Genomic DNA, 25235 nt, shown 5'->3' with positions numbered 1-25235 from the left:
AAATGTGGACTTGTGGGTCATGATAAAGAAATATGTCTTTCCTCGGATTATGCGGCTACTAGGAAGATTCATTCTCGTTTGGAAGCCTTTGAGGCACAAGGGTACACGGTCTTATATAATCAAAACACTAGACCCTTTTACACCAACATGATAGAGGGTACTCAGGATGTTTTTACAACTCGCAATACCAGGGTAAATTTGCTCATCCTAGCTCAGGACTTTGAGTATGATGACAGTAGTTCGAGCAGCAACTCGGGAAATTCTGATGCTGATGATAACCATGGCAATGATAATGATGGTGACTCAGGTGCGGATGGGGAAGACCACCATACTTCGGATTCCAATCAAGATGGGGATGATGATTTGGGTGAGGATGCGAATGGGGAGCACGATGATTCTGAAAGCTCGGGCTCTGATTCTTCGGGTGGGGATGATGATAATCAGCCAGAGGGTAATGGGAATGGCGCTGCTTCTAATGGCGATGATAATGACAATATTGAACCCGAATTTATCCCAATTAATGGGATTTATGAGAATGGGTATATGTCACATCCAATTCATGGGGTTTCTCCTTCTTCTTCGGATCACTCTCTGTACGGCTCTGCTTATGAACTGGGGAATGCGAGCAGCGCTTCCTCGAAAACCGATCCTACTACGCCTGAATCATACCATAACCCATACTCCACCAGGTTCGCTGAAGAAAACCGCGCAGAGGAGGCGCGGCAGCAGCAGCAGGGGGCTGGTTTTCCTCAGGGTGACCCATACGATCCCTTTACTCGACCACCTACTCGAGCCCAACCACGCAATTCCTATGCTGGGGGGTTTCGAATGTCTGCTGCTTTGGAGGAGAGCTTGATTTCGAGCAGTTCTGAAGATGAAGATGCTTGTTTGGAGTGCTATATTTTACCTGCCTTAACTGCTATTCCTCCCACTTTTCAAAATCTGTCTTTGTAGGATACAAAAGAGGCACAACATTCTTCAAATGGAGCTGCTGCTGCTCCCCTGCCGCAAGATATAACAGGTAAAGGGAAAGCTCCGTCTTGCTCGGACAGTGGGCCTTCCAAACGGGCTTGCTCGAATGCTTTTCCCCGTTCCAGATCATATGATCAGGACCCTTATTTTGGCTATTACGGGTCAGCTTGGTCTCAGAAACGACGCAAAATTCGAGCTCTTAATGTGCATAACAAAGATGGATATACAATGCCTGCTTCTGACTTGCGTGGGCAGCCTCTTCACAAGAGCTGCTCGGATGTGTCCTTAGTTGCTCACTTGGGTTGCGCTTCCGCTGCATTTGCGTGCCGACCTTCACAGCATAAGCATATTGGTGGCAGCAAGAGGAAGTGCACACACTCTAGCACCTCTTCTTCCTTAAAGATCCGCAAGCAAACTTTGGAGGGGTTTACTTCGTCTAAGGTTGGTGATGGTGCTACCACCAAATCGCTGCCTTTGTCTTCTGGGTTTTCTACTACTTATGGTTCGGCGGCTGGCCCTTCACAGCCCCCCAAGGTTCAATGAAGATCACATCCTGGAATTGCCGGGGACTAAATGATCAAACTTCTCCTAAGCTTCCTTATGTGTTTTGGCTTTTACACTCTTTTGCTCCTAACTTTTTCTTTCTTTGTGAAACTAAGGTTTCAGTGGCTTTTGTGACTAGCTATCTTAGTACTTCTAGTCCTACTTCAGTTTTTGGGGTTGATGCAGTAGGTACTAGCGGGGGTTTAGTAGTTTTTGGTTATGGTGCGGATGATGTTACTTGTGTTTTTTGTTGCTCAAATGTTGTACTTTGTAATGTCAAACTTACTAATGGAAATAGTAAATGCGTGATGTTTGTTTATGGTGCTCCTGTTCTAGAAGATAGGCCTCAGGTGTGGGGTCTGATTTTAGATTTACTTGCAATTGCCCCTAATTGTTTGATTATTGGAGATATTAATCAAATAGAGCATCACTATGATAGGTTGGGGGGGTCTAATATTATTAAAGGTTGGGATTCCTTTATTGATTTTAGATTGAAATCAAGTTTACTTGCTACTCCCTTTAAAGGTCCTCCGTATACGTGGACGAATAATAGGGATGACGATCAACTGATTTTACAGCGACTGGATAGGGCTTACATGACTTCTGATTGGTTTCATAATTATCCTGATAGTAGGTTAATCAATCAACCGATTCTAATATCTGATCATGCTGCTATATTCTTTGATGACTCTCCGTTCATTCAACTGTCTAACCGTCCTTACCAACTGGACAACTGGTGCTTGGAATATCAAGATATTCATGACTTTGTTCGTTCTACTTGGCAGCGCAATATCAATGGCTCGCCAATGTTCATTCTCTCTAAGAACATGCAACATGTCAAGTCTCTTATTAGGAACTGGTGTCTCAACAACAAGAAATTTTGGGGTATAGATTGGAAAAACTTTACGAAGAATCTTGCTACTGAGGGTGAGCTAGTTCAATCTCTCCCTGATGCCTCTCTCTACATGACCAATATTGTTACTTCAAAAGATAGTATTTTGTTGCAGTTGCAATTCTGGAGACAACGCTGTAAGAAAAACTGGATTCTTAAAGGCGATTGTCCTTCGAAACTGTTGTTTTCGAAGGTTAAATGTCGACAAAAGAAGAATGAGATTAGTTCCTTATTTGACGACCTAGGAACTCTTCAGTATGGCCAGACGGATGTCCAGCGTGTGGTAGTGAAATCCCTAAAAGATACCTTTCAATGTGATTCTATGCCTCCCTATGATCCGGAGATTGATATTGTTCTACGAGAATTAGATCTTCCACGACTCAATTCTTCTCAGCTTGCAAACCTGGATCGTCCCTTCTCTTCTTCTGAGATTCGCACTGCTATGTTTTCTTTAGGGAATAGTAAGTCTCCGGGTCCGGATGGAATTACAGTCGAATTTTTCAAATCCCACTGGGATGCCGTGGGTGACTCGGTTGTTTTTGCCATTCAAAGCTTTTTCCTCACGGGGTTTCTACTAAAAGAATGGAATCAGTCCCTTCTTGTTATGATTCCTAAGATTGGTACACCAACAGAGGTGGGGCATTTACGTCCTATCAGCCTTTGCAATACATTGTACAAATGTGCTTCTAAGTGTTTGGTGGCAAGGGTGCGCCATTATCTTCCCTCTCTCATCTCAGATTCTCAGCATGCCTTTGTTCAAGGCCGCATCATGACGGATAATATTTTGATGAGTCATGAGCTAATGGAGAAAATTAATAGTTCGAAATCTGGCACAAATTGGCTCGCTTCGATAAAAATTGATATGAGCAAGGCTTATGACAGAATCCACTGGTGTTTTCTTTTGCAGGTTCTTAAAGCCTATGGGTTTCCGGATCGTTGGTTACAGATTATCCAGCAATGTCTTGCCACGGTGTCTTACAAATCCTTGATTAACGGCACCACATCGGAAACCTTTAAACCACATTGTGGTCTTCGCCAGGGTGACCCCATCTCCCTGTACCTTTTCCTATTCTGCATGGATATATTCTCTCGTATGCTGCATTTGGGACAGGATTTGAAGCTCTTTCAAGGAATCAAGTTGTCTAGACGGAGCCCTACTATCTCCCATTTATTCTTTGCGGATGATGCGCTCATCTTCTTCCACCCTTCGTCTACAGCTTGTACAAATATCATGCACATTATTCAGCGGTTTACTAAGATCTCAGGCGAACAACTAAACTTGTCGAAATCCTTGATTAAGTTTAGCCCTAATATCTGTTTGGCGGCCCAGCAGGGCTTCAAATCGCTTTTTCAAATGAAGCATGTTCGGGTGTTCGATCATCATCTGGGGGCTCCAATTGACTTCGTTGGAAGAAAGAAAGATCACTTTCAGTTTCTCATCGACAAAATTACGGGCAGAATTAATTGTTTAAATGCCATACGCCTCTCCCAAACGCAGAAGTTAATTTTTATTAACTCAATCCTTGTTGCTATGGCTTCCCATGTTCTCGCCTGTTATGAATTACCCGTCTCTGTGACTGGGAAAATTGACTCTTTACTATTGCGTTTCTTCTGGGCGCACTCTGATACTAAAGGTATGCATTGGGTAAATAAGGATACCATGCACCTTCCTCGTGGCCTCGGTGGTTTGGGCATCCGCTGCTTGTCGTCCTTAAACAAGTCCTTGCTCATGAAACAAGTTTGGAGATTCTTTACTAACCCGCAGTTGCTAGTTTCTAAAGTTTTTAGTGCTCGCACGACCTTTCTCTCCAACACCCCTAATTCTGGGCCGCGTTATTCTGGACACCACTCCTACGGCCTTCGGGGTTTGCTCAAGGCGAACACTCTGCTGAATTCCTGCTGTAACTGGAAAACTGGTGATGGCAAGTCCACTCTAGCAGGGTTAGCCAAGTGGGTTAACGGCAGCATTCCTGAATTCAAACCAGCAATTCTTATGCCACATTCGCCCCCTCCCACTGTCAGTTTTTTCATCAATTTTCAGTCCATGGCTTGGGATACTACTAAAGTTGTTGATTGGTTTGTTCCTGCGGATGCTTCTACAATCCTGGCTATGGAGGCCCCTGATACGACTCGGGCTGATTTTCGCTTTTGGTCGGGTACCCCTTCTGGAAAATACTCGGTTAAAACTGGGTATGCTATGCTTCAACAACAACTTTCCCTTCCTTCAATACCTTCCGCCTCTAATTCATTCTGGAAGGTTCTTTGGTCTCTTCCGGTGCAGCCTAAATGGAAGTTATTCTTATGGAAAGTGCTACACCGCGCTCTTGCGGTTAAGGTAGAACTCAATCATCGAGGAGTTCCGATTCAAGATGTCTGCTGTGACCTTTGTCATTCGGAACCGGAGGATTTACAACACCTTTTCAGAATGTGCTTTAATGCACGTTCGGTTTGGAGGGGTGGATGCCTCGGCATTCGCTCAGAATTTTATGGAGCCCTTTCTCTCTCAGATTGGATCCAAGATTATATCCGACTTTTTATCAGTCAGGATGGTCTTTCTAGTACTCGCGTAGGTACCTTTGTTGGTACGCTTTGGAGCTTGTGGTTATGTCGTAATTCCAGGATTTTTAGGGATTCTTCTGTGGCTCGGCCTTTTGAGTCTCTGTTTCAGGAGGTAATGGATAATCATGCAATTTTTGTCGCCTCAGATGCCACTTCTAGCATCCCTTCTATTGCGGCCACAGCGGGTGGGCTTTCTTTACCGCCCGGGTTTTACATGGCTCAGCTTGGCCTGACTCCGCATGGGAGTGTTCTTCTTTCTCTTCAGATAGATGGTGCTTGGGCCAAAGTTTCTCGACGTGCAGGAATGGGATGGTGCCTGGATAATGAAGACTCTCTGGATGATAGGATTATTGGAGGTAGCCACTTCGGGGTGTGTTCCTCGGCCTTACATGCGGAGGCGTTGGCTTGCATGTATGGGCTACAGTGGGCGTTTGCTCAAGGTTTTATGTCCCTCGCAGTTTTTACTGATTCCTATCTTCTCGTTTCCCTGCTTCGAGGGGAGGGGCAAGGTTATATCGATTATATTTGGCTTATTCTGAAAATTCTACAACTTGCCTCTAGGTTTCGAGTTTGCCGAATTCATAAGGCGGATCGTCAGCGCGTCCACAAGGCTCATCTAATTGCTGGAGAAGCGGCGGTTAATTCTATTTGCTTTAGTATTAATGTGTAATTCCTTGTTTGTATCCTTTGTCAAAAAAAAAAAAAAAAAAAGTATTTGGGGTGTGTGCAACATTTTAAGCAAAAGAGTAAATTAATACGAAGTACTCGATATAAGTAGAGTATAGTTAGGAATGAAACTTTTGAAAAGAAAGAGAAACATAAAAGAGGGACCACTAGATTTAATCACTTTAATTGAAAAGGGAAAATATTGCCGAGTATAAAATAATAATAGGGTCAAAAGGAAGAGAGAAATAATACTACGTATATAATGTGAGTGGAATTTCTAAATTAATAAATAAGACACTTAAAAAAAAAACCGGTCATTTTTTAAAAGTGGGCCACTTGAAAAAAATAAGTGGAGGGAGTACATTTTTCTGTGGATATTGTACATTTTAGAGTTTTACCTAGGAGTGTCAATTCGGATGATCGGATCGGGTAAATTTTTAAAATTAAGTCATACTAAATTGTTATGTCAACGCGAGTCCAAATCTAAATCGGATATTTTTCGGATCAGTTTCAGATCGGGTCAGGTGTTCTTTTGACACCTCTAGTTTTACCTACAATGTTCAATAGATCCGTAACATTCTTGTGCTCGCGAAATTCTTTCAAGTCGCTACATGGGTATCAATTTTATTAGTAGAAGCCGCAGAATAATTGAACATCAGCATAAACTGATACAACCAGACAGGCCAAGTAACATTAACATTGGAGGGGGCTTCTCATACAATCATCATCTGCTGAAAGCGAAGAATTCCTGCATACAAGAGGGGACTACAAAAGCTACTTCAAAGTATGAAACATTCTGAGTTTTTCAGAAAGCCTTCAAGCATCGGATTCTAATCTTCTATGCTGCAACAACTAATATACAGGCTGAACTAAACAGCCGATTGTTTTACAGTCAGATTTTCCAAGGTTGTCAAAATATATGCAAACCACCCCCCCCCCCCCCCCCCCACACACACACACACACTGAAAATTTACAAAAATTTGGGGGTGGAGGTGGGGGAGCGCGATTGCTCCCCACCAAGGGGTTTCTATAACCCCATCACTCTAAATCACGGATAATCTAGTATTAGAATTCAAAAGGAGTTTCATTGGTGATGGTACAAAATGCATGCCCTGCTAGTAGACTACTCAAAAAGCTATCGTCGTCTTGTATTGGAGCCCCTTAATGTAACACCATGCAAGAATTTGGTGTAACCCATTAAATTAATGTTCCCATCAGAGCTGCGTATCCAATCCTTGACTAAAGTATGAGCTGTTGGGCCCAAGTTCAATTCCTATGCATAATGCCGCGAAAATGATAAGAGACAATAACTTGAAACCACAAGAAGAATAGGAAAAAGTGGATAAACTAAATGCATACCCTTGCAAAGTCCTCAACTGAGATCCTCCGGTTACCTTCCTGCTCAAAATACTGAAACGCCGTGGTAGCAATTTTATCCCAGTCTTCAAGAGCCTCAAGTTGATATACACTGATTGCCGCAGCACAAAACTCTTCAAAATCTATCTTCTTGGAAGAAAATGGTTCCATCTACATTAAAAGGCTCAACTTGTTAGCCTTTACTAAATAAAATACTTGGTTCCAATGTAATTAATGATTAAAAATGTTAACTTTAGTTTCGCTAATATTAGTAGTTTGGTCAATTATCAAGTAATCAAACATTAGCTAGATAGGCAACTTTGACGTATCAAACTGTCTTACGGTAGTCAAAAAATCAGAAATTCTGGCTTCTTTCATGGCATCAGTTGCATTTCTTGCGAGGGCCTGTAAAAAAAGTGACATGATTTTTTTTTAAAAAAAAGGTAAGCTCGATTAGAATTTTCATCTATCTGAGTAGACCAGTCGGAAATTCGAGGGTGGGGGTTGCACTTACCACTTTAAAATTTTCAAGAGAGACACACTCATCTTTTGGCTCTAGGAGCCTAAACTGTGCTTTGAGGTAAAAGAGCTCATTATCTGTGAGAGTTTTTGAAAGAGCCTGCAATTATGCCCATAGTTATTGAATGGTAACGGATTTTATGCAGAGTAATACATGTTAGGGGGAGGATCAATCTCTATAATTATAGCCTTATAGGCATGTCATAGAAAAAACTTTCCAAATATACATGCAGATTCATTACTATCATTGTCTATTACGGGCTTTACAGCCTACCAATATCTCGAGGGACCATAAAAGTTGTTTCAAAGAATTAACATCCTTGATCTTGTTGAGATAGAGTAGCAATTCAGCACTCAAATGATTCGAAGTTTTTAATAGACACATTGCTGACAACTCTTTATTTATTAGAGCAAACGCTAGTCATTATAAATCTAAGGATTCTCTTGCGATGTGGGACAAAGTTTAGTTTAGCTTATGACATGCCAAACCTACACAAGTGTGTGCACACCAGAGATAAAGATTCTCACCTTTAGAGCTGCTCGTTTGAGAGGGGTGGCCCGCATATATGACCTTACTAGCTTGACCGGGAATATATCTAAAGGAAGAGGTCTGCTTTCATCTCTTAACCATGGATGAGCTGTAAGTAATGTCATCAGTGGTTATGTCAGGAAAGTAACTAGGTTTATGAGATATAAGGAAGCCATACACCATTTACATAACCCAAGCGAAAGAAAGTACTCACCTAGTGCTTGTGCTGCCGTCATCCTTTTCCTTTGATCCTTGTTCAGTAGCCTTTTGACAAAATTTTTACCCTCTGCTGATATATTGGGCCAAGGTATATCGTCAAAATTAGGATTAGCCCTTAACACAGAACGGAATGTTGCTGATTCAGTTTTTGCATAAAAAGGTCTGCTTCCACATAACAAGATGTACGTTATGACACCAATGCTCCACATATCTGCTTCAGTGTTATATGATCTATGCAGCACTTCAGGTGCAACATAAAAACGACTTCCAAGTACATCATTAAGCCTGTGATCTGCACATCAAAAGAAGCTTAATGAATCTATCCTCAATGTAAGATAGCAGTCAATAAGTCCATTTTGGGAATTATTTGAAGTTGATGGCCATAAGGTGGGAATTATTCTGGTCAAATTTACCAAATTTTATTAAGCTAAAGTTAAAGAGGAAATTCAAATCTTATTTACTTAATTGTAGCTATTGCAAATACTAAAAATATGAAGTTGCCATTACCTGGCCTGACATAATCAGAAAGACCAAAATCTATAACCTTTAAGCACGCATCATCATCCCTTGTAGCAAATAGAAAATTCTGCAAAGAAATAGGGTCCTCTGGTGGTTAACAAACCTCCAAGTAATTTCTTATAGCTAAAAGCATAAACCCACAATGATAATATCATACCTCTGGTTTTAGATCACGGTGCACAATACCCTGAAGATGGCAAAATGCAACTGCAGATAATATTTGCACTACAATTCCCTTGGCATCTTCCTCGACATATCTCTCTCTAAAATTGAAAATAAGTATAGAAATTCATACAAGCCCGCCATTCCCCCCCACCCCCCTGAAAAAAAGAAAGAAAGAAAAAAAAAAAAAAAAAAAACTCCTATGGGAATCGATAAGACTGCATCAAAATTTTACCTTTGCAAAATTCTATCTAATAGCTCACCACCTTCACACCATCTGCAAGTCAAAATAGATGTGTCATAATATATTACGTAGTAATTCCTTCACCACTCAAAAAGACTGATCAGAAAACTCGAATATAGCTAAAGGCCTAAGTGCCAAACTAAGTACAATTATATTGATTCTTTTTTAATTTTTCAAATCACTTGTATCCTTAGTGAGGCATCATGTCTTAAGTAATAATGGATGACAAATAGAATATAATACAAATTAAAATTAGACGCCATTTTATGAATTCTACAATCTGCTATCATCTGTAAATCCCTGTAAAACGCCATAAGCACATTCAATAGCAACTGAATCAAAGTCAAAACATGCGATAAGCACTTAAGCGTGCAGAATTCAGGAAGCACTTACTCCATGACTAGGTAGACCTCGTTAGCATCCTCAAATACATCATAAAATTTGAGCATATGCGGGTTGCCAGACAATGCTTTCAACATTTTCACCTCCCTACGAACATCTTCAATTGCAACTGATGAATTCATCTGCCCAAAGTCATCAGTTTCATTCATTATTACTCCGTACTCAATAAAGTCAAGAAGATTTAGATAAAAAAAAAAAAAAAAAAAAAAAAAAAAAAAAAAAAAAAACTAAAAAACAATACAAATACTAAAACTAAAATATACTTGTACTTTTTAATTATACCCTACAAGTCAATAAAACTCCACTCGGAAACAACCATAAATGAAGATCATTGAAGGTTATGAGTCTCGAGATAGAGGCAAAACATAAACCAATCCCTGTATCATGATGTTGGCACTGGATTATTAGAATGTTTTAAGTTCGTAATATTAGTCCCAAGCTCATATAGATGATCTCTACTTCCCCTCACTATATAGCACCAAAACCGACCTTGTAAATATTTCCATTCCAACCATTCAATCTAAAATATAAAATCAAATAATTACTTAACTATAAAAATAGACATCCTAAATCAAACTCCACAGCCAAATAAAATAAGTTTACCAAAGGACTTATTAACAATGCTACAGCCTACAAAACCATCAATCATAATCCAACAAATACATTATACCCACATTTCATAAGTTAATAAACAAATAGTTGCACAATTTAACAAGCAACAACCAAATCAAACACATACTCTCAAAGTCACAAGTATAGTCCAAATCTCATAATTTAGTACTCAAAAACACCCACCAAAAATTCCAACCCCAGGTACAAACATACAAAAATGTAACAATCAAGCATAATCCAACAAGAAACCCTATGTTAATATTCAAATTGATCAATCTCACACACGTAACCACCTCGCAAACTCGAAACCACCAACACATACATACATTGACAATTTAACCATCAAACAAACCAAAATGGCACATACTACCGCACCTTAGCTTTAGAGATAATCTTGACAGCAACAGAAACACCTTTAACATCCCCTTTTTTACCCTTTGCCCAACAAGTATGACCAAATTGCCCTCGACCCACTTCCTCTCTTAATTCATATTTTGCCCCAAAATTCTTGGAATACCCAAAATTCTTGTCTAAACCCTTTTCTCTTTCTCTCTCTAACTCTCTCTCTCTCTCATCCTCCCTTCTCCTTCCTGCTCCACCGCCCTCTCCGGCGTAAACCCACCATTCTCCTTCCTCCACCGCCGTAAATCCGCCATTACAGGCTTCGCCGGCGACGGCGGCGGAAAGGGCCATTTCATCGTTCTCCTTCCCGGAGTTCTCGCCGGAGAAGGGCTTATTCCGGCGGGAAAAGGGCTACGAGACGGCGTCGTTTGTAAACTCGCCGGAGTTGGGTCTTCAACGGCGGATGAAACGGTGTCGTTGACCGCCAATGAAGTAGTCTTCTTGCTGAAACAGTGCCCCATGATCGGACGGCCAGGATTGGTTGAAAATCACGTCAAAAAATTATAAGGTTTTAATCTTAATACTAGAGGGAGAAAGTGAGCTAAAGAAGAGAGTAATTCAAAGTAGAGGGAAAAGTTGAAGTTGTTGGCAATTAAAGTTTGAAGCTTGTTTGGTATTTGTATGATGGATTGGTAATTTGGGACACTATAATCTTTGGAAGATAATCTAGCATTTTATTACTCCAGTATTTCAAGTTCGAGTAGAAAAGAAAGGACTTGCATTTATGTTTCTCATAATTGCATTTATGTTTCTCAATATGAGAATTGAGAAACATTTATGTTTAAGTTTCTCTCAATGTGGCGAGCTTTTTAATATTTTATTGTTTTTCTGCTGACTCAGCTTTTACCTTCGTCATCATCCCGTTTTCGACCTTTCTTATCTTTTCCGACCTTTCTCATCATCAATGACGGACGAACCCAATACCATAATAGCATTAACATTTGGGGTTCTTAGGTGGTTCTTAAGGAGAGAGAAAATTTAAGAACTAGTTTTTAGGTAAGAAATGGAAGTTTCTTATTTAGCAATTGGGGTTGGGGGTTCAAAAATAAGGAATAGCTCTTAATATTAAAAACCACTGCTGACTAGGCTCAAAACGGCATTTGCTATTACTACATTTCTTGTGTTTTGCATGGCTTATGTTTTTTTTAAAAAGTAAAAGCTTTCTTTAGTAGAGAAAATGGCCTGTGTTAAGAAATAGTGCATTTTTTAAGTTACATTAAGGGAATAAGAAGTATATTTTAAGAACTAGTGCATTATTGATGACGTGGAATAAGAAAGAGAATAAGTACTACATTTTAAGAACTAGTGCATTATTAATGCTCTAACAAACACCATGTTGAGCCCCACCAATACCTGGTGATTTCGCAATTTAACAAAAAAATCTTAAGAAAAATATACTTCCTCAAACTTTTTTTACTTGACCCACAAGGCATAAATTTTAAGGAGATGAAAGAAATTGTGCACATGGTTTATTTTATTACCTCGGGATATATTCCACACATGCATTTTATAAGAGTAATTTAGATAATTTATCTCCCAAAAGCTTACCAGATATATGGCCTGTTATATTCAGCTTAATTTCAGTTCATTTCAATTCGGTATAGTTCCTAATTTTCTTCTTTCATAAACAATCCATTTAAGCTCTATTCAGTTCAATTTAGTTCAACCCTAATTAGTTCAGTTCAGTTGTTTTTAGTAAATTCGAATAGGCCCATAGTATATTATGATGTTAGTTAAGTACATCATTCGTTTTGTACTAATTGCAATACTTTTCTTTTACATCTGTTTCATAATAGTAACACTTCCTTATTTGGTAAGCATCCACTAATATTTTATTATTTCTCTCTCCTGCCAACCCTAGTTATAGTATATTTTTTTTATTTATTATTTCTCTTCTATTAACAATTATATATATCCTCACTAACAATACTTTATATTATAAAATTCACCTTTTGATCCCCACATTATCAATTTCCTAAAACTTTGTGCAACATCTAGTGTTGCAATTATTGAGGAACGGATGGAGTAAATAGAAACAGAGAAAGTATAATTTAATAGCATGATTAACTTCAAATGGTAGGTGTTCGTGTTCCCTCCACTGTTAAAAAATTCCTCAAACTCTATTGTTGAGGAGAGAGAAAGTGGGTATGTTTGACCAAAAAGATGAAAATTACAATGTTTGTATTTTCTCAAAGTAAACACAGCCTAAGTATTTGAAAGTGGTACCGAACACATTCTAAGTATTTGAGGTGTGCGCAGAGATTTAGGCAAAAGAGGAAATTAATACGAGCTATATAAGTAGAGTATGATTAGGAATAAAACTTTTGGAAAAGTAATATAGAGATATATGAATGGAGGAGTAGAAGACCACTAGCTTTACACTATGTTTGGATAATAATACTGAAGAGAGGGAAAGGAAAAAGGGGGAGGGAAAGGAAGGTGAGGGGAGGAACAAGTTGACCTTTTATTTTCTTTCTAAATTTTCCAACAATAGAGAAGAGATTTGGTTTATAAAAAGGGGAAGGAAAATAGATCCTTTTAATTCCTTCCCCTTCCCTCCTTGCATTAGGTATCTAAACAAAGTATAATACATCCTTTCTTTAATCTTCTCTTCCTTTCCCTCCATTTCTCTATCCAAACATAGTATTAATGTGAGAATGAGAAAATATTATATAGGGTCAAAGGGAAGAGAGAAATAATATATAATGTGAGTGAAATTTTTAAATATAGAAAAAGGAGTACTTAAAAAAAAAACGGCCGCTTCTGAAAAGTGGGCCACTTGGAGAAAAAAAAAAAAGAAAAAAAAAAAAAAGAGAGAGTACATTTTTGTGTGGAGATTGTTCCTTTTAGAGTTTTACCTACAATGTTCAATAGAACCTTAACAATGTTGTACTCGCCATTCAAGGCCCTACATGAGTATAACTCCATTATTAGAAGCCGCTGAACAATTGAACATCAGCATAAACTGATACAGCCAGACAGGCCAAGTAACACCAACATTGGAGGGGGCTACCCATACAATCATCATCTGCTGATAGCGAAGAATTCCTGTGTACAAGAGGGAACTACAAAAGCAAATTTAAAGTATGAAACATTCTGAGTAAATCAGGAAGCCTTCAAGCATCAGATTCTAATCTTCTATGCTGAAACAACTAATATACAGGCTGTATCAAACAGCTGAATGTTTTACAATCAGATTTTGCAAGGTTGTCACTATATATGCAACCCCCCATATTGAAAATTTACAACATCAGGGGTTAAAAAATTGAGGGGTGGAGGTGGGGGAGCTCAATTGCTCCCCGCCAAGGGGTTTCCATAACCCCATCACTCCAAATAACAGGTAAAACCGTATTAGAATCCAACAGAATTTCATTTGTGATGGTACAAACTGCATACCCTGCTAGTAGACTACTCAAAAAGCTATTGTCGTCTTGTATTGGAGCCACGTATTGTAACACCGTGCAAGAATTTGGTGTAACCGATAAAATTAATGTTTCCATCAGAGCTTCGTATCCAATCCTTGACTAAAGTATGAGCTGTCGGGCCCAAGTTCAATTCCTATACATAATGCGCAAAAATGATCAGAACTTGAAACCACAGAAAGAATAGGAGAAAGTTGATTAACTAAGTACGTACCCTTGCAAAGTCCTCAACTGAGATCCTCCGGTTACCTTCCTGCTCAAAATACTGAAACGCCGTGGTAGCAATTTTATCCCAGTCTTCAAGAGCCTCAAGCTGATATACACTGATTGCCGCAGCACAAAACTCTTCAAAATCTATCTTCTTGGATGAAAATGGTTCCATCTACAATAATAGGGTCAAGTTGTAAGCTTGTACTAAAAAAATTACTTGGTTTTAATGTAATTAATGATTAAAAATGTAACTTAAGTCACATTAATATAATTAGTTTGTCAACGTATCAAGTAAATAAACATTAGCTAATAGGCATCTTTGACATATCAAACTGTCTTACAATAGTCAAAAAATCAGAAACTCTGGCGTCTTTCATGGCATCGGTTGCATTTCTCGCGAGGGCCTGTAAATGAGTGACATGATTAAAACAAAAAATAAAAAGAAAAAAGAAGTAAGCTCAATTAGAATTTTCATCTATCTGAGTAGACCAGTCGGAAATCTGAGGGTGGGGGTTGCACTTACCACTTTAAAATTCTCGAGAGACACACACCCATCTTTTGGCTCTAGGAGCCTAAACTGTGCTTTGAGGTAAAATAGCTCATTATCTGTCAGAGCTTTTGAAAGAGCCTGCAATTACGCATATAGTTATTGAATGGTAACGGATTTTATGCAGAGTGATACGACGTACAAGTTAAGGGGAGATCAATTTCTATATTTATGGGCATTGTCATTAACTCATAGGAAAAACTTTCCAAATTTACATGCAGATTCATTACTACTACGGTCATCTGTTACAGCCTACCAATATCTTGAGGGACCACCGGACCACAAAAAATGTTTCACAGAATTAGCATCCTTGATCGTGTTGAGATAGAGTAGCAATTCAGCACTCAAATGAGTTGATGTGTTTAATAGACACATTGCTGAATGCTGACAACTCTTTATTTATGAGAGCAAATGCTAGTCATTATAGATCTAATGATTCCCTTCCGATGTGGGACAAAGTTTAGTTTAGCCTATGACATGCCAAACCTACAAAAGTGGGTGAACATCAGAGATAAAGGTTCTCACCTTTAGAGCTGCTCGTTTGAGAGGGGTGGCCCGCATAAATGACCTTACTAGCTTGATTGGGAATATATCTAAAGGAAGAGGTCTGTTTTCATCTCTTAACCATGGATGAGCTGCAAGCAATGTCATCAGTGGTTATGTCAGGAAAGTAACTAGGCATGTGAGATATAAGGAAGCCATAAACCATCTACATAAACCCAAGCAAAAGATAGTACTCACCTAGTGCTTGTGCTGCCGTCATCCTTTTCCTGTGGTCCTTGTTCAGTAGCCTTTTGACAAAATTTTTGCCCTCTGCTGATATATTGGGCCAAGGTATATCGTCAAAATTAGGATCAGTCCTTAACACAGAACGGAATATTCCTGATTCAGTTCGTGCATAATAAGGTCTGCTTCCACATAACAAGATGTACGTTATGACACCAATGCTCCACATATCTGCTTCACTGTTATATGATCTATGCAGCACTTCAGGTGCAACATAATAGGCACTTCCAACTACATCATTAAGCCTGTGATCTGCACATCATAAGTTCTATGAATCAATTCTCAATGTAAAATAAGTCCACCAATTAGTCCACAAATATTTAACACATCAGATCAACCTTAAGCCACAGCAGCTGGGTCATAAGTAATAACATTAAACATTTTTTGAATAAGAATAATATCAACTTCTGAACTTTAAGACATCAGCTATAAATAAATTCCATCACTTGATTATTGAATACTCCGTAAAAAGATTCCTAGATTCCTAACTTTAGGGGGTGTCCTCACAAATGGTCCTAATTGAATACAGAAAACAACTTATATCTCCAATTGGGTTAATATAGCCTCACCACCTCCCCCAACCAAAAAAAAAAAAACTGTTAACCCCCTCCCCAGCAACCACCAATCCACTCTCACCCTAGCAGCTCAGATGCCAGATTTTGGTAGCATAAGTGATTTCTTCTCTTTTTTTAATATCAGCAGCTCTATAAGTTGCGAATCTTGCGATACAATGAACTAATATAAGCAACTTCCTCAATTTAGTTCAAGCATGACTATGCTTCTGAATTCATTGAGAAACACTCGTATGACAGTTTCAAAAGCCATTGGTTGGCAGAAGGCTGATTTGAAGGTATTTTTAGTGTAAGCAGCACATAGTTTATTTGAATCTTTATTAAGCATAGTAATAGGTTTTTTTTATTTATTTGGGGAGTAGGGCTCTTTGTTGTTCCATATTGTGACTTAGCTAGATTTCTCATTTTAACTCACACTACAGCTTCCTTGACTTTATTAATGCAGCTTAAAAGTTTTGTTTGTGGACACTTGAGTTCAGTTATTAGTAATGGATCTAATGATCCTTCAATCAATCACAGAGACAATATTAGTTTTTTTGTGGCGCTTCCAAATAGTATGACCCAAACTTAATTATATGCTCACCTTCCACTTAATTATCATCATTCTATCTTTCACTTATCTTGAATATAAAATTGTAAAAGTTTGCAACCTTTTCTATTTTTTGTTGATTTATATATTGTTGTTTTAGTTACAGATGACTTTTCCATTCAGCCGGTTCAGTTTTATTACCATGGAGGCATGGGGTACCAAATGCTGAGAGTGAGGGGTGGAAAAGAGCTGAGTTTAAGTAGTGGGAGGTCAATTAATTCCGACTAAAGTCTATTTTGGGAATTATTCAAAGTTGATGGCCATAAGGTAGGAATTATTCTTGTCAAACTTTCCAAAATTGATTAATCCAAAGTTATAAAGTAGAACTTCAAATCTTATTTACTTTGTAGTAGTTATTGCAAATAATAAAAGATGAAGCTGTCATTACCTGGCCTAACATAATCAGAAAGACCAAAATCTATAACCTTTAAGAGCGCATCATCATCCTTTGTAGCAAAAAGAAAATTCTGCCAAGAAAAGTCCTGTGGTTAACAAACCTCCAAGTAATTCCTTAGCTAAAAGCACCACAATGACAATTCCATACCTCTGGTTTTAGATCACGGTGCACAACACCCTGAAGATGGCAAAATGCAACTGCGGATAATATTTGCACTATGATTCCCTTGGCATCTTCCTCAACATATCTCCCACCTCTGGAGAATTAAACAAGCAAAATGAGGCTTATAGAAGAAACTCATATAACCCCCCCCCCCCCCACCCACCCACCTGCCAAAAGAAATAAAAAAATAAAATCTTCCTGGGAATCAGTGAGACTGCATAAAAACTTTACCTTTGCAAAATTCTATCTAATAGCTCACCACCTTCACACAATCTGCAAGCCAAAATAGATTTATAGATGTGTCATAATGTATTAGAAATAAGTGTCTAAGTGCCTTATAACTGTATTGATTCTTGTTTTATTATTCAAGTCACTTGTATCCTCAGTGATTCTGAAAGAGAGGACATCGCATCTTAGATAATAATGGTTGACAAATAGAAGATAAAACAAGTTAAAATTAGACACCATTTCTTTGAAGTCTACAGAATGCTGCAATTGTCAGCAAATCCCAATAAAATGTTGTCATGCGAAATCTAACAAAATGCCAAAAGCATATACAATAGCAACTGATTCAAAAGTCAAAACATGCGTTAAGCGTAAAGCATACAGAATGCAGGAAGCACTTACTCCATGACTAGGTAGACGTTGTTAGCATCCTCAAATGCATCATAAAATTTGAGCATATGCGGGTTGCCAGACAATGCTTTCAACATTTTCACCTCCCTGCGAACATCTTCAATTGCAACTGCTGAAGTCATCTGCTCAAAGGCATCAGTATCATTCATTATTACTCATTAATCTAAGAAGAACTAGAAAATAAAAAAATTGTACAAACAAAACAACAATAATCATACTAAAACCTACTTCATAAATTATACCCTACAAATCAATAGAACTCCACTAGAAACTACCATCAATGGAGATCATCGAAGGTTAAGAGTCTCAAGATAGAAGCAAAACATAAACTGATCCCTGTATCATGATGTTGCCACTGAATTAATAAGACGTTCCAAGTCTGTTATATTAGCCCAGCATTTCCAAAACATATATCAATTGCTACACACACAGATGTAGTTAGAACTTTCGAACGATATACAAGCAACCAAACAAAATGCACCCTCAAATTGTACTGATTTTGCATTAGCTTGGCATTTAGAGAATAACAATGACAAAATCAACCAATGAACTCGAGATATACAAGACAAATATGAAGCTTTGGGAACCAAAAATCTCCATATGAGCCCCAAGCTCATCAAGATAATTTCTAATTCCCTTCACTATACATGACCGAAACCAACCTCATTTATATTTCCATTACAACCCTTTAATCTAGAATATCAAATCAAATGATTACTTGACTACAAAAAAAGAGATCCTAAATCAAATTCTGCAGCCATACAAAATAAGTTTACCAAAGAATTTCTTAACAATGCTACAAAACCATCAATCATAATCAACATATAAAATTATATATGCATACACACCACATTTCATCAGTTAATAAACAAATAGTCACACAATTAAACAAGCAACAACCAAATCAAACACATACTCATAAGTATAGTCCAAATCTCATAATTAAAAACTCAAAAACAAAACACCCACCAAAAATTCCAACCCCAGGTACAAACAGACAAAAATGTAACAATCAAACACAATCCAACAAGAAACCCTATGTTAATATTCAAATTGATCAATTTCGCACACATGAACAACCTCGCAAACTCGAAACCACCAACAATCCAACATACATTAACATAGTCCTCATTTCACCATCAAAATCAAAAATCAAACAAACCAAAATGCCACATACCACCGCACCTTAGCTTTAGAAATAATCTTGACAGCAACAGAAACACCTTTAACATCCCCTTTCTTACCCTTTGCCCAACAAGTATGACCAAAATGCCCTCGACCCACTTCCTTCCCTAATTCATACTTTGCCCCAAAATTCTTGGAATACCCAAAATTCTTGTCTAAACCCCTTTCTCTTTCTCTCTCTAACTCTGTCTCTCTCATCCTCCCTTCACCTTCCTGCTCCACCGTCCTCTCCGGCGTAACCCCACCACTCTCCTTCCTCCGCCGCCGAAACGCCGCCATTATAGGCTTCGCCGGAGACGGCGGCGGAAAGGGCCATTTCATCATTCTCCTTCCCGGAGTTCTCGCCGGAGATGGGTTGATTCCGGCGGGGAAAGGGCTATGAAACGGCGTCGTTTGTACACTCGCCGGAGTTGGTTCTTCAACGGCGGATGAAACGGCGTCGTTGACCGCCACTGAAGTAGTCTTCTTGCTGTAACAGAGCCCCATCGAACGGCCAGGATTTGTTGAAAATCACGTCAAATGAGATGAAAAAAAAAATTAAAAAGTTTTAATCTTTAATTTTTTGTTTAGAGAGAGAAAGTGAGCTAAAGAAGAGAGTTTTTCAAAGTAGAGGGAGAAGTTGAAGTTGTTGACATTTAAAGTTTGGAGCTTTATTTTTTAAGGTGACATGGCGGTGACCTACTTTTGGTGAATGATGGGTTTTGCACCGTTTGATGTGTGAGGTTGGGGGGGGTTGACTGATATTTGATTGGGTCTTGTTATGTGAATGGTCAAAGGGAGGAAGGTATTGTATGTTAGGGATGGTCGGCTGTTTTGACAATTTTATTATAGTTTAGTTGTTTAATTCGTATACTCAATTGATTTCATACTAATTCAGTCTTTCTTGTAAGATTCATAGCAATTGTTTATAGTAACTCCATGCTTCATGTAGAAACTTTGGGGTGATGAGGTTAGCGTGTGTGAGCTTTTGTTGTGTTTTTAATATTTGTCTAGTTGTCAAAATTTATGTAAATTTATTACTCAGTAATACGTTTGATCTGTGTTGTTGAATGAAATGAATGTATATTGACTACTTTTTATATGTAGTAAGAATAGTGGATCAGATCGCTATAACCGATTGAATAATAAACAGACATTAACTGATGATCAACTTACATCGTTGTTAGATATAATGAACGTGTTTCACAATTCAGACTTTCACCTGCTCTCTCTATACGAGTGTAACAACGGATTTTAATGAAAAATAAACCTAGATTAGTTAATGATCAACATATGTGTAAGACTGAAAAATTGCAAATCACACAATAACCATATGTAAAGTTACTAGTCTAGTACAACATGTGTTGTTGATACAATTAATTTTTTGATAATTTAGCCATAATGCCATGGGCCGCATAACCAAATGAAATACAATGCATTAATATTTATAAGAAATTTATGGGTTCATGTGAACCAAGTGATATGTTAAGTTGAAATGAATGTTGTACGGGTTATTGAAAAAATATGGTTGTGATTTGTGATTAATATAATAGATTGTTCATTAGGGTAACAATAATAATAACAATAATCACCATGATGCATAAAAGCTTTGACATTTTTTTAAAAAATAAAAATTGACCCGTTTAGTTTTACGCATGTGTATGATTAATTTCTCTAAATAAAATGATTTTCACTTGTTCAGTGCTAGCTAGTGTGGCAGTGCCGAACAAATTGTATTGTATATTTTCATAATGTTACGCATTTATATTGTGCATATAGATCTTAAATGCTAAGGTAGATAAATACTTCTAGCAAATTTGATCGATGATGCATGTGTATGTTAATATACTTGACTTAGGGATTATATTGTTACAGGTACCCCTTGTATCTATTAAGTTTAAAATTATATTGCAAGCATATAGAGAAGATATATTGGGAATGAACTAAAATATATGTATTGATTTTTCTTGGGTTTTTATAGAATAGATTTTAATAAGAACCAATAAAAGATAAAGATAAAAAGAAAAAAAATAAAAAAAAATATAAAAAAAAACGATAAAGTGGACAAATGCTATAATCATATAGTAAATGGATAACGCATAGAACTAACATCATTATTTTTAAAAATATGATAATTATAGTAGATATAATAAGTTTACAAGATGCTTGTCAACCATTGAACGGACAAACAAATATTTACTCATTTTTTATACCAACAAGTTATTTATTATTATACTCTTTTTTTTTTTTTTATCTACATACCTGTAGCCCTGTAGGGGTGTAAAAGAGCCGAGCCGAGCCGAGCCGAGCTGAGTACTACCTTGTTCATGTTCATGTTCAAGTTTATTTAATTTAGGCGAGTCCGAGCACAATCCCGAGCTTTTAAACGAGCTCAAAAATCTGTTCAAGCTTGGCTCATTTAGGCCCTTTCTCGTCATATTATTTTCAGTTCAGTTCAGTTTAACTCTAATCAGTTCAGTTCAATTCAGTTTAGCTCTTAATTTTCTTCTCTCATAAAATATTTATTTCAGTTCAACTCTAATAAGTTCAGTTCAGTTCAACTCAGTTCAGTCAATGAGAACAGGCCCTTAGTACACTATATGTTCGCGAACGATTCGTGAACGGCTCGTTTATTCAACGAGTTTATAAGCGAGCGCTTCATGAATGAGTTTAGTAATAAACGAGCTTCTCTAATAAACGAGCTTTGTACTTTAACATTTGAAAATCTCAAAAAATAGCATATAATTAAATCCTAATTATAAACCTAAAAATTAAATCTTAATTATTAAATTAACAATTGTAAATATATCAATAATTCATGAATATAAATAAACGAGTAGTTCGCAGACATAAATAAACGAGTTGTTCATGAATTTATCTAAACGAGCATATCTATGTTCGTGTTCAAGCTAATTTATTAAACGAGCTTTAAAATTTGTTCAATCTCGGCTCATTTATCAATTAAACAAACATGAACGAGCTTCAATCGAGCTTGAACCCGACTAGTATATTGATCGGCTTGGTTCATTTACACCCCTACATACCTATGTGTTAATTTAATTTTTCACAACGTGTTTCGCTGGTTTGCTTGTTTAATTGAAATAAATGACTTTCTCAACATGTAAGACACATAGTCATACTTGAGAAATATTTGTATAAAACTGTATTTTTTTGTGAGTTTTTGTCAACATGCAAGGAGCAACCCGATTTCACTTGTTTTTAACTTGTGGCCCAACCCACCTATCAAGGTGGTATTATATGGTAAAATGGTTTGATTTAAGAATTTATATTCCCGCATCGTGTAGGTATATTTCACCCACCCGCAATACACACTTTTTGTACCTAAAAATCAAGGTGGATAGACATTAATCTTATACAAAGTTCAAGGTAAACTATTTTTAGTAATTCATTACACCACCAACATATAGTATAGGAAATTAAATAAAATATATTTTTAGTTTATATAAATATAAAGGCAATAAAAATGTTGTCGAGTGGGTGGTAAATTTATGAGATGTATGTCTCAACAAATTAGTTCATAAACAAGCAATCATACATATGAAAGTTTAACACTTGTGACAAACTTATTTAACGGTGCTCTAAAAAAGATATACTTTTAAGTTCTAAGTCTCTAACACACTCATTTTGTAGCCAGCTATATTTGATTACGAAATTCAAAAATCATGTGAATTCTGGGATGTTTTTGTTATCAATAATTTGCAATTATCCTATTCTTAATCTATCTCAATTAGTGTAAGTGGTTTTTTTCGCCTGTTATATTTAACTATAAAACGTGATTAAAAATGACTTTATCGGCATGTAAGACACGTACTCGTGATTCGTGTATGCACAAATTACTTTGTTATCCACGTAATACAACGAGTAACCTGTTAAAGTAATGTTATTAATCTTGTGATTTAATAAATCAATTAAACAATCTTCTACTGACATGTTTGTCTCTAACATAAAAACAAGCAATCATGTAGATGAGAGTTTGTTTGGTTCTATGTATTATACTAGAACATTTAAAAAACTTTTTTCATTTATGGTATTAACAAAAGGCAAAATTGGCCGCAACACCATGAAATATGACTTAGGTGCACCGAGCAGCCTGAACTTTACGTAGTAGCCAAAGCACCACCAACTATGGTTTTAGGTGCAACGCATGCCACAAATGAAAATTCCCGGGAACTCATTTCACCGAAAGGAGGCGAATCTTCACTCTCTAGAACAGTTATGTAGTCTTCCATCCACTTAGCACGCATGGATTCACCTCCTCCGATAAAATAAGTGGCCAAAAATTTTCATTTAAGGCACCATTGCACCTATCACCATAATTGGTGGTGTTTTAGCTACTACGCAAAGTTTAGGGTGCTCAGTGCACCTAAGTCATACTTCAGGGTGTTGCAGCCAATTTTTCCTTAACAAAATGTCAAAATGTAGTATTACCAATTTACTGTACTCATTTTGTAGTTATGTAGATGACTCTTTAACGATCATGGGAATGATTAAGTGTTATTTACAAGATGCTTGTCAACAATTGAACGGACAAATAAAACTTTACTCATTTTTTATACCAACAAGTTATTTATTATTACACTCTTTCTTTCTCTATCTAATTTTTCACAACGTGTTTTGGTTGTTCGCTTTTTAATTGAAATTAATGACTTTCTCGACATGTAAAACATATAGTCATACTTGAGAAATATTTGTACAAAACTGTATTTTTTTTGTGAGTTTTTGTCAACATGCAAGATGCAAACCGATTTCACTTGTTTTTAACTTGTGTCCCAACCCACCTATCAAGGTGATATTATATGGTAAAATGGTTTGATTTAAGAACTTATATCCCATCCCCGCATCGTGTAGGTATATTTCACCCACCCGCAATACAATACTTTTTATACCTAAAAATCAAGGTGCGTATACATTAATCTTATACAAAGTTCAAGGTGACCTATTTTTAGTAATTCATTACTCTAGTATTTTAGATATCAATTAAAATGCATAAATTATCAATAATTAAAACTGATGAAATTCTTGACATTCAATGAGTGAGCACCACCAGCATATAGTATAGGAAATTAAACAAAATATATTTTTAGTTTATATAAATATAAATACAATAATAATGTTGTCGAGCGGGTAGTAAATTTATGAGATGTATGTCTCAACAAATTAGTTTATAAACAAGCAATCATACATATGAAAGTTTAACACTTGTGACAAACTTATTTAACGGTGCTCTAAAAAAGATATACTTCTAAGTTCTAAGTCTCTAACACACTCATTTTGTAGCCAACTATATTTGATTAGGAAATTCGAAAATCATGTGAATTCCGATATGTTTTTGTTACCAACAATTTGCAATTATACTATTCTTAATCTATCTCAATTAGTGTAAGTGGTTTTTTTCACTGTTATATTTAACTGTACAACGTGATTAAAAATGATTTTATCGGCATGTAAGACACGTATTCGCGATTCATGTGTACACAAATTACTTTGTTATCCACTTAATACAACACGCTCTATAGGTAGAAACCACATTAGGAAAACACAGTTCTCGTAAAGAGTAACCTATTAGTAATGTTATTAATCTTGTGATTTAATAAATCAATTAAACAATCTTCTACTAATTTGTGTCTAACATAAAAACAAGCAATCATGCAGATGAGAGTTTGTGTGGTTCTATGTATCAAGGTTATTAAATCGGGATTCTACTTTGAATCGGAAGGGCCTCTCAGAATCGAATCGTAAAATCGAATCGTAGAATCGTAAGATTCTACGGACATGTATAATCAAGACGTCATATCCAAATTTAATTGAAAATTTTTAAATTTTAAGTTTTAAGCCTAATTATTAATAGAAAATAGTTGTTTATCCACTAAACAACCAATAATTGACAATATATACTTATAAATAACGTTGTAGGCATGTTTTAAACTTATAATGTTTCGCTAGTTAAGAGAAATATGTAGAATCGGGTAGAATCGTAAATCGAATCGTATGACCTACATAAATCGTAAAATCGTAAGATTCTAAGATTTAAATTGGGATTTTAATAACAATGCTATGCATTATACTAGAACACTTCAAAGGCTTTTTTTTTTTTTTTTTTCATTCACGATATTAACAAAATGTCAAAATGTA

At 36.8% G+C, this 25235-nt stretch overlaps 2 protein-coding genes and 1 pseudogene across 2 annotated transcripts; 1 reads left to right on the top strand and 2 right to left on the bottom strand.

Annotated features, from left to right (window-relative positions):
- The first annotated feature begins 1511 nt into the window (after positions 1-1511).
- LOC145565521 (uncharacterized) lies at positions 1512-5636 on the top strand. The gene has a single exon (XM_081625496.1). It carries the CDS (start codon positions 1512-1514, stop codon positions 5634-5636), a length of 4125 nt encoding a protein of 1374 aa, XP_081481622.1.
- A 1132-nt stretch (positions 5637-6768) lies between these two features.
- Positions 6769-11058, bottom strand: LOC145564279 (CDPK-related kinase 4-like; annotated as a pseudogene).
- A 2631-nt stretch (positions 11059-13689) lies between these two features.
- LOC145564278 (CDPK-related kinase 6-like) lies at positions 13690-19850 on the bottom strand. Its single transcript, XM_081624599.1, has 11 exons — positions 19104-19850; positions 17910-18040; positions 17514-17555; positions 17268-17376; positions 17112-17190; positions 15518-15814; positions 15302-15411; positions 14753-14857; positions 14571-14633; positions 14234-14401; positions 13690-14155 (listed from the first exon to the last, which is right to left on the bottom strand). Exons 1-11 carry the CDS (start codon positions 19587-19589, stop codon positions 14018-14020), a joined length of 1728 nt encoding a protein of 575 aa, XP_081480725.1. The 5' UTR covers positions 19590-19850; the 3' UTR covers positions 13690-14017.
- Between the last annotated feature and the right edge of the window lie 5385 nt (positions 19851-25235).

Source organism: Chenopodium album, chromosome 10, assembly GCF_948465745.1.
Source record: "Chenopodium album chromosome 10, dcCheAlbu1.1, whole genome shotgun sequence".
Classification (NCBI taxonomy): domain Eukaryota; kingdom Viridiplantae; phylum Streptophyta; class Magnoliopsida; order Caryophyllales; family Amaranthaceae; genus Chenopodium; species Chenopodium album.
The sequence above is the reverse complement of the archived record's forward strand: the minus strand, read 5'-3'. Positions and strand labels throughout refer to the sequence as shown.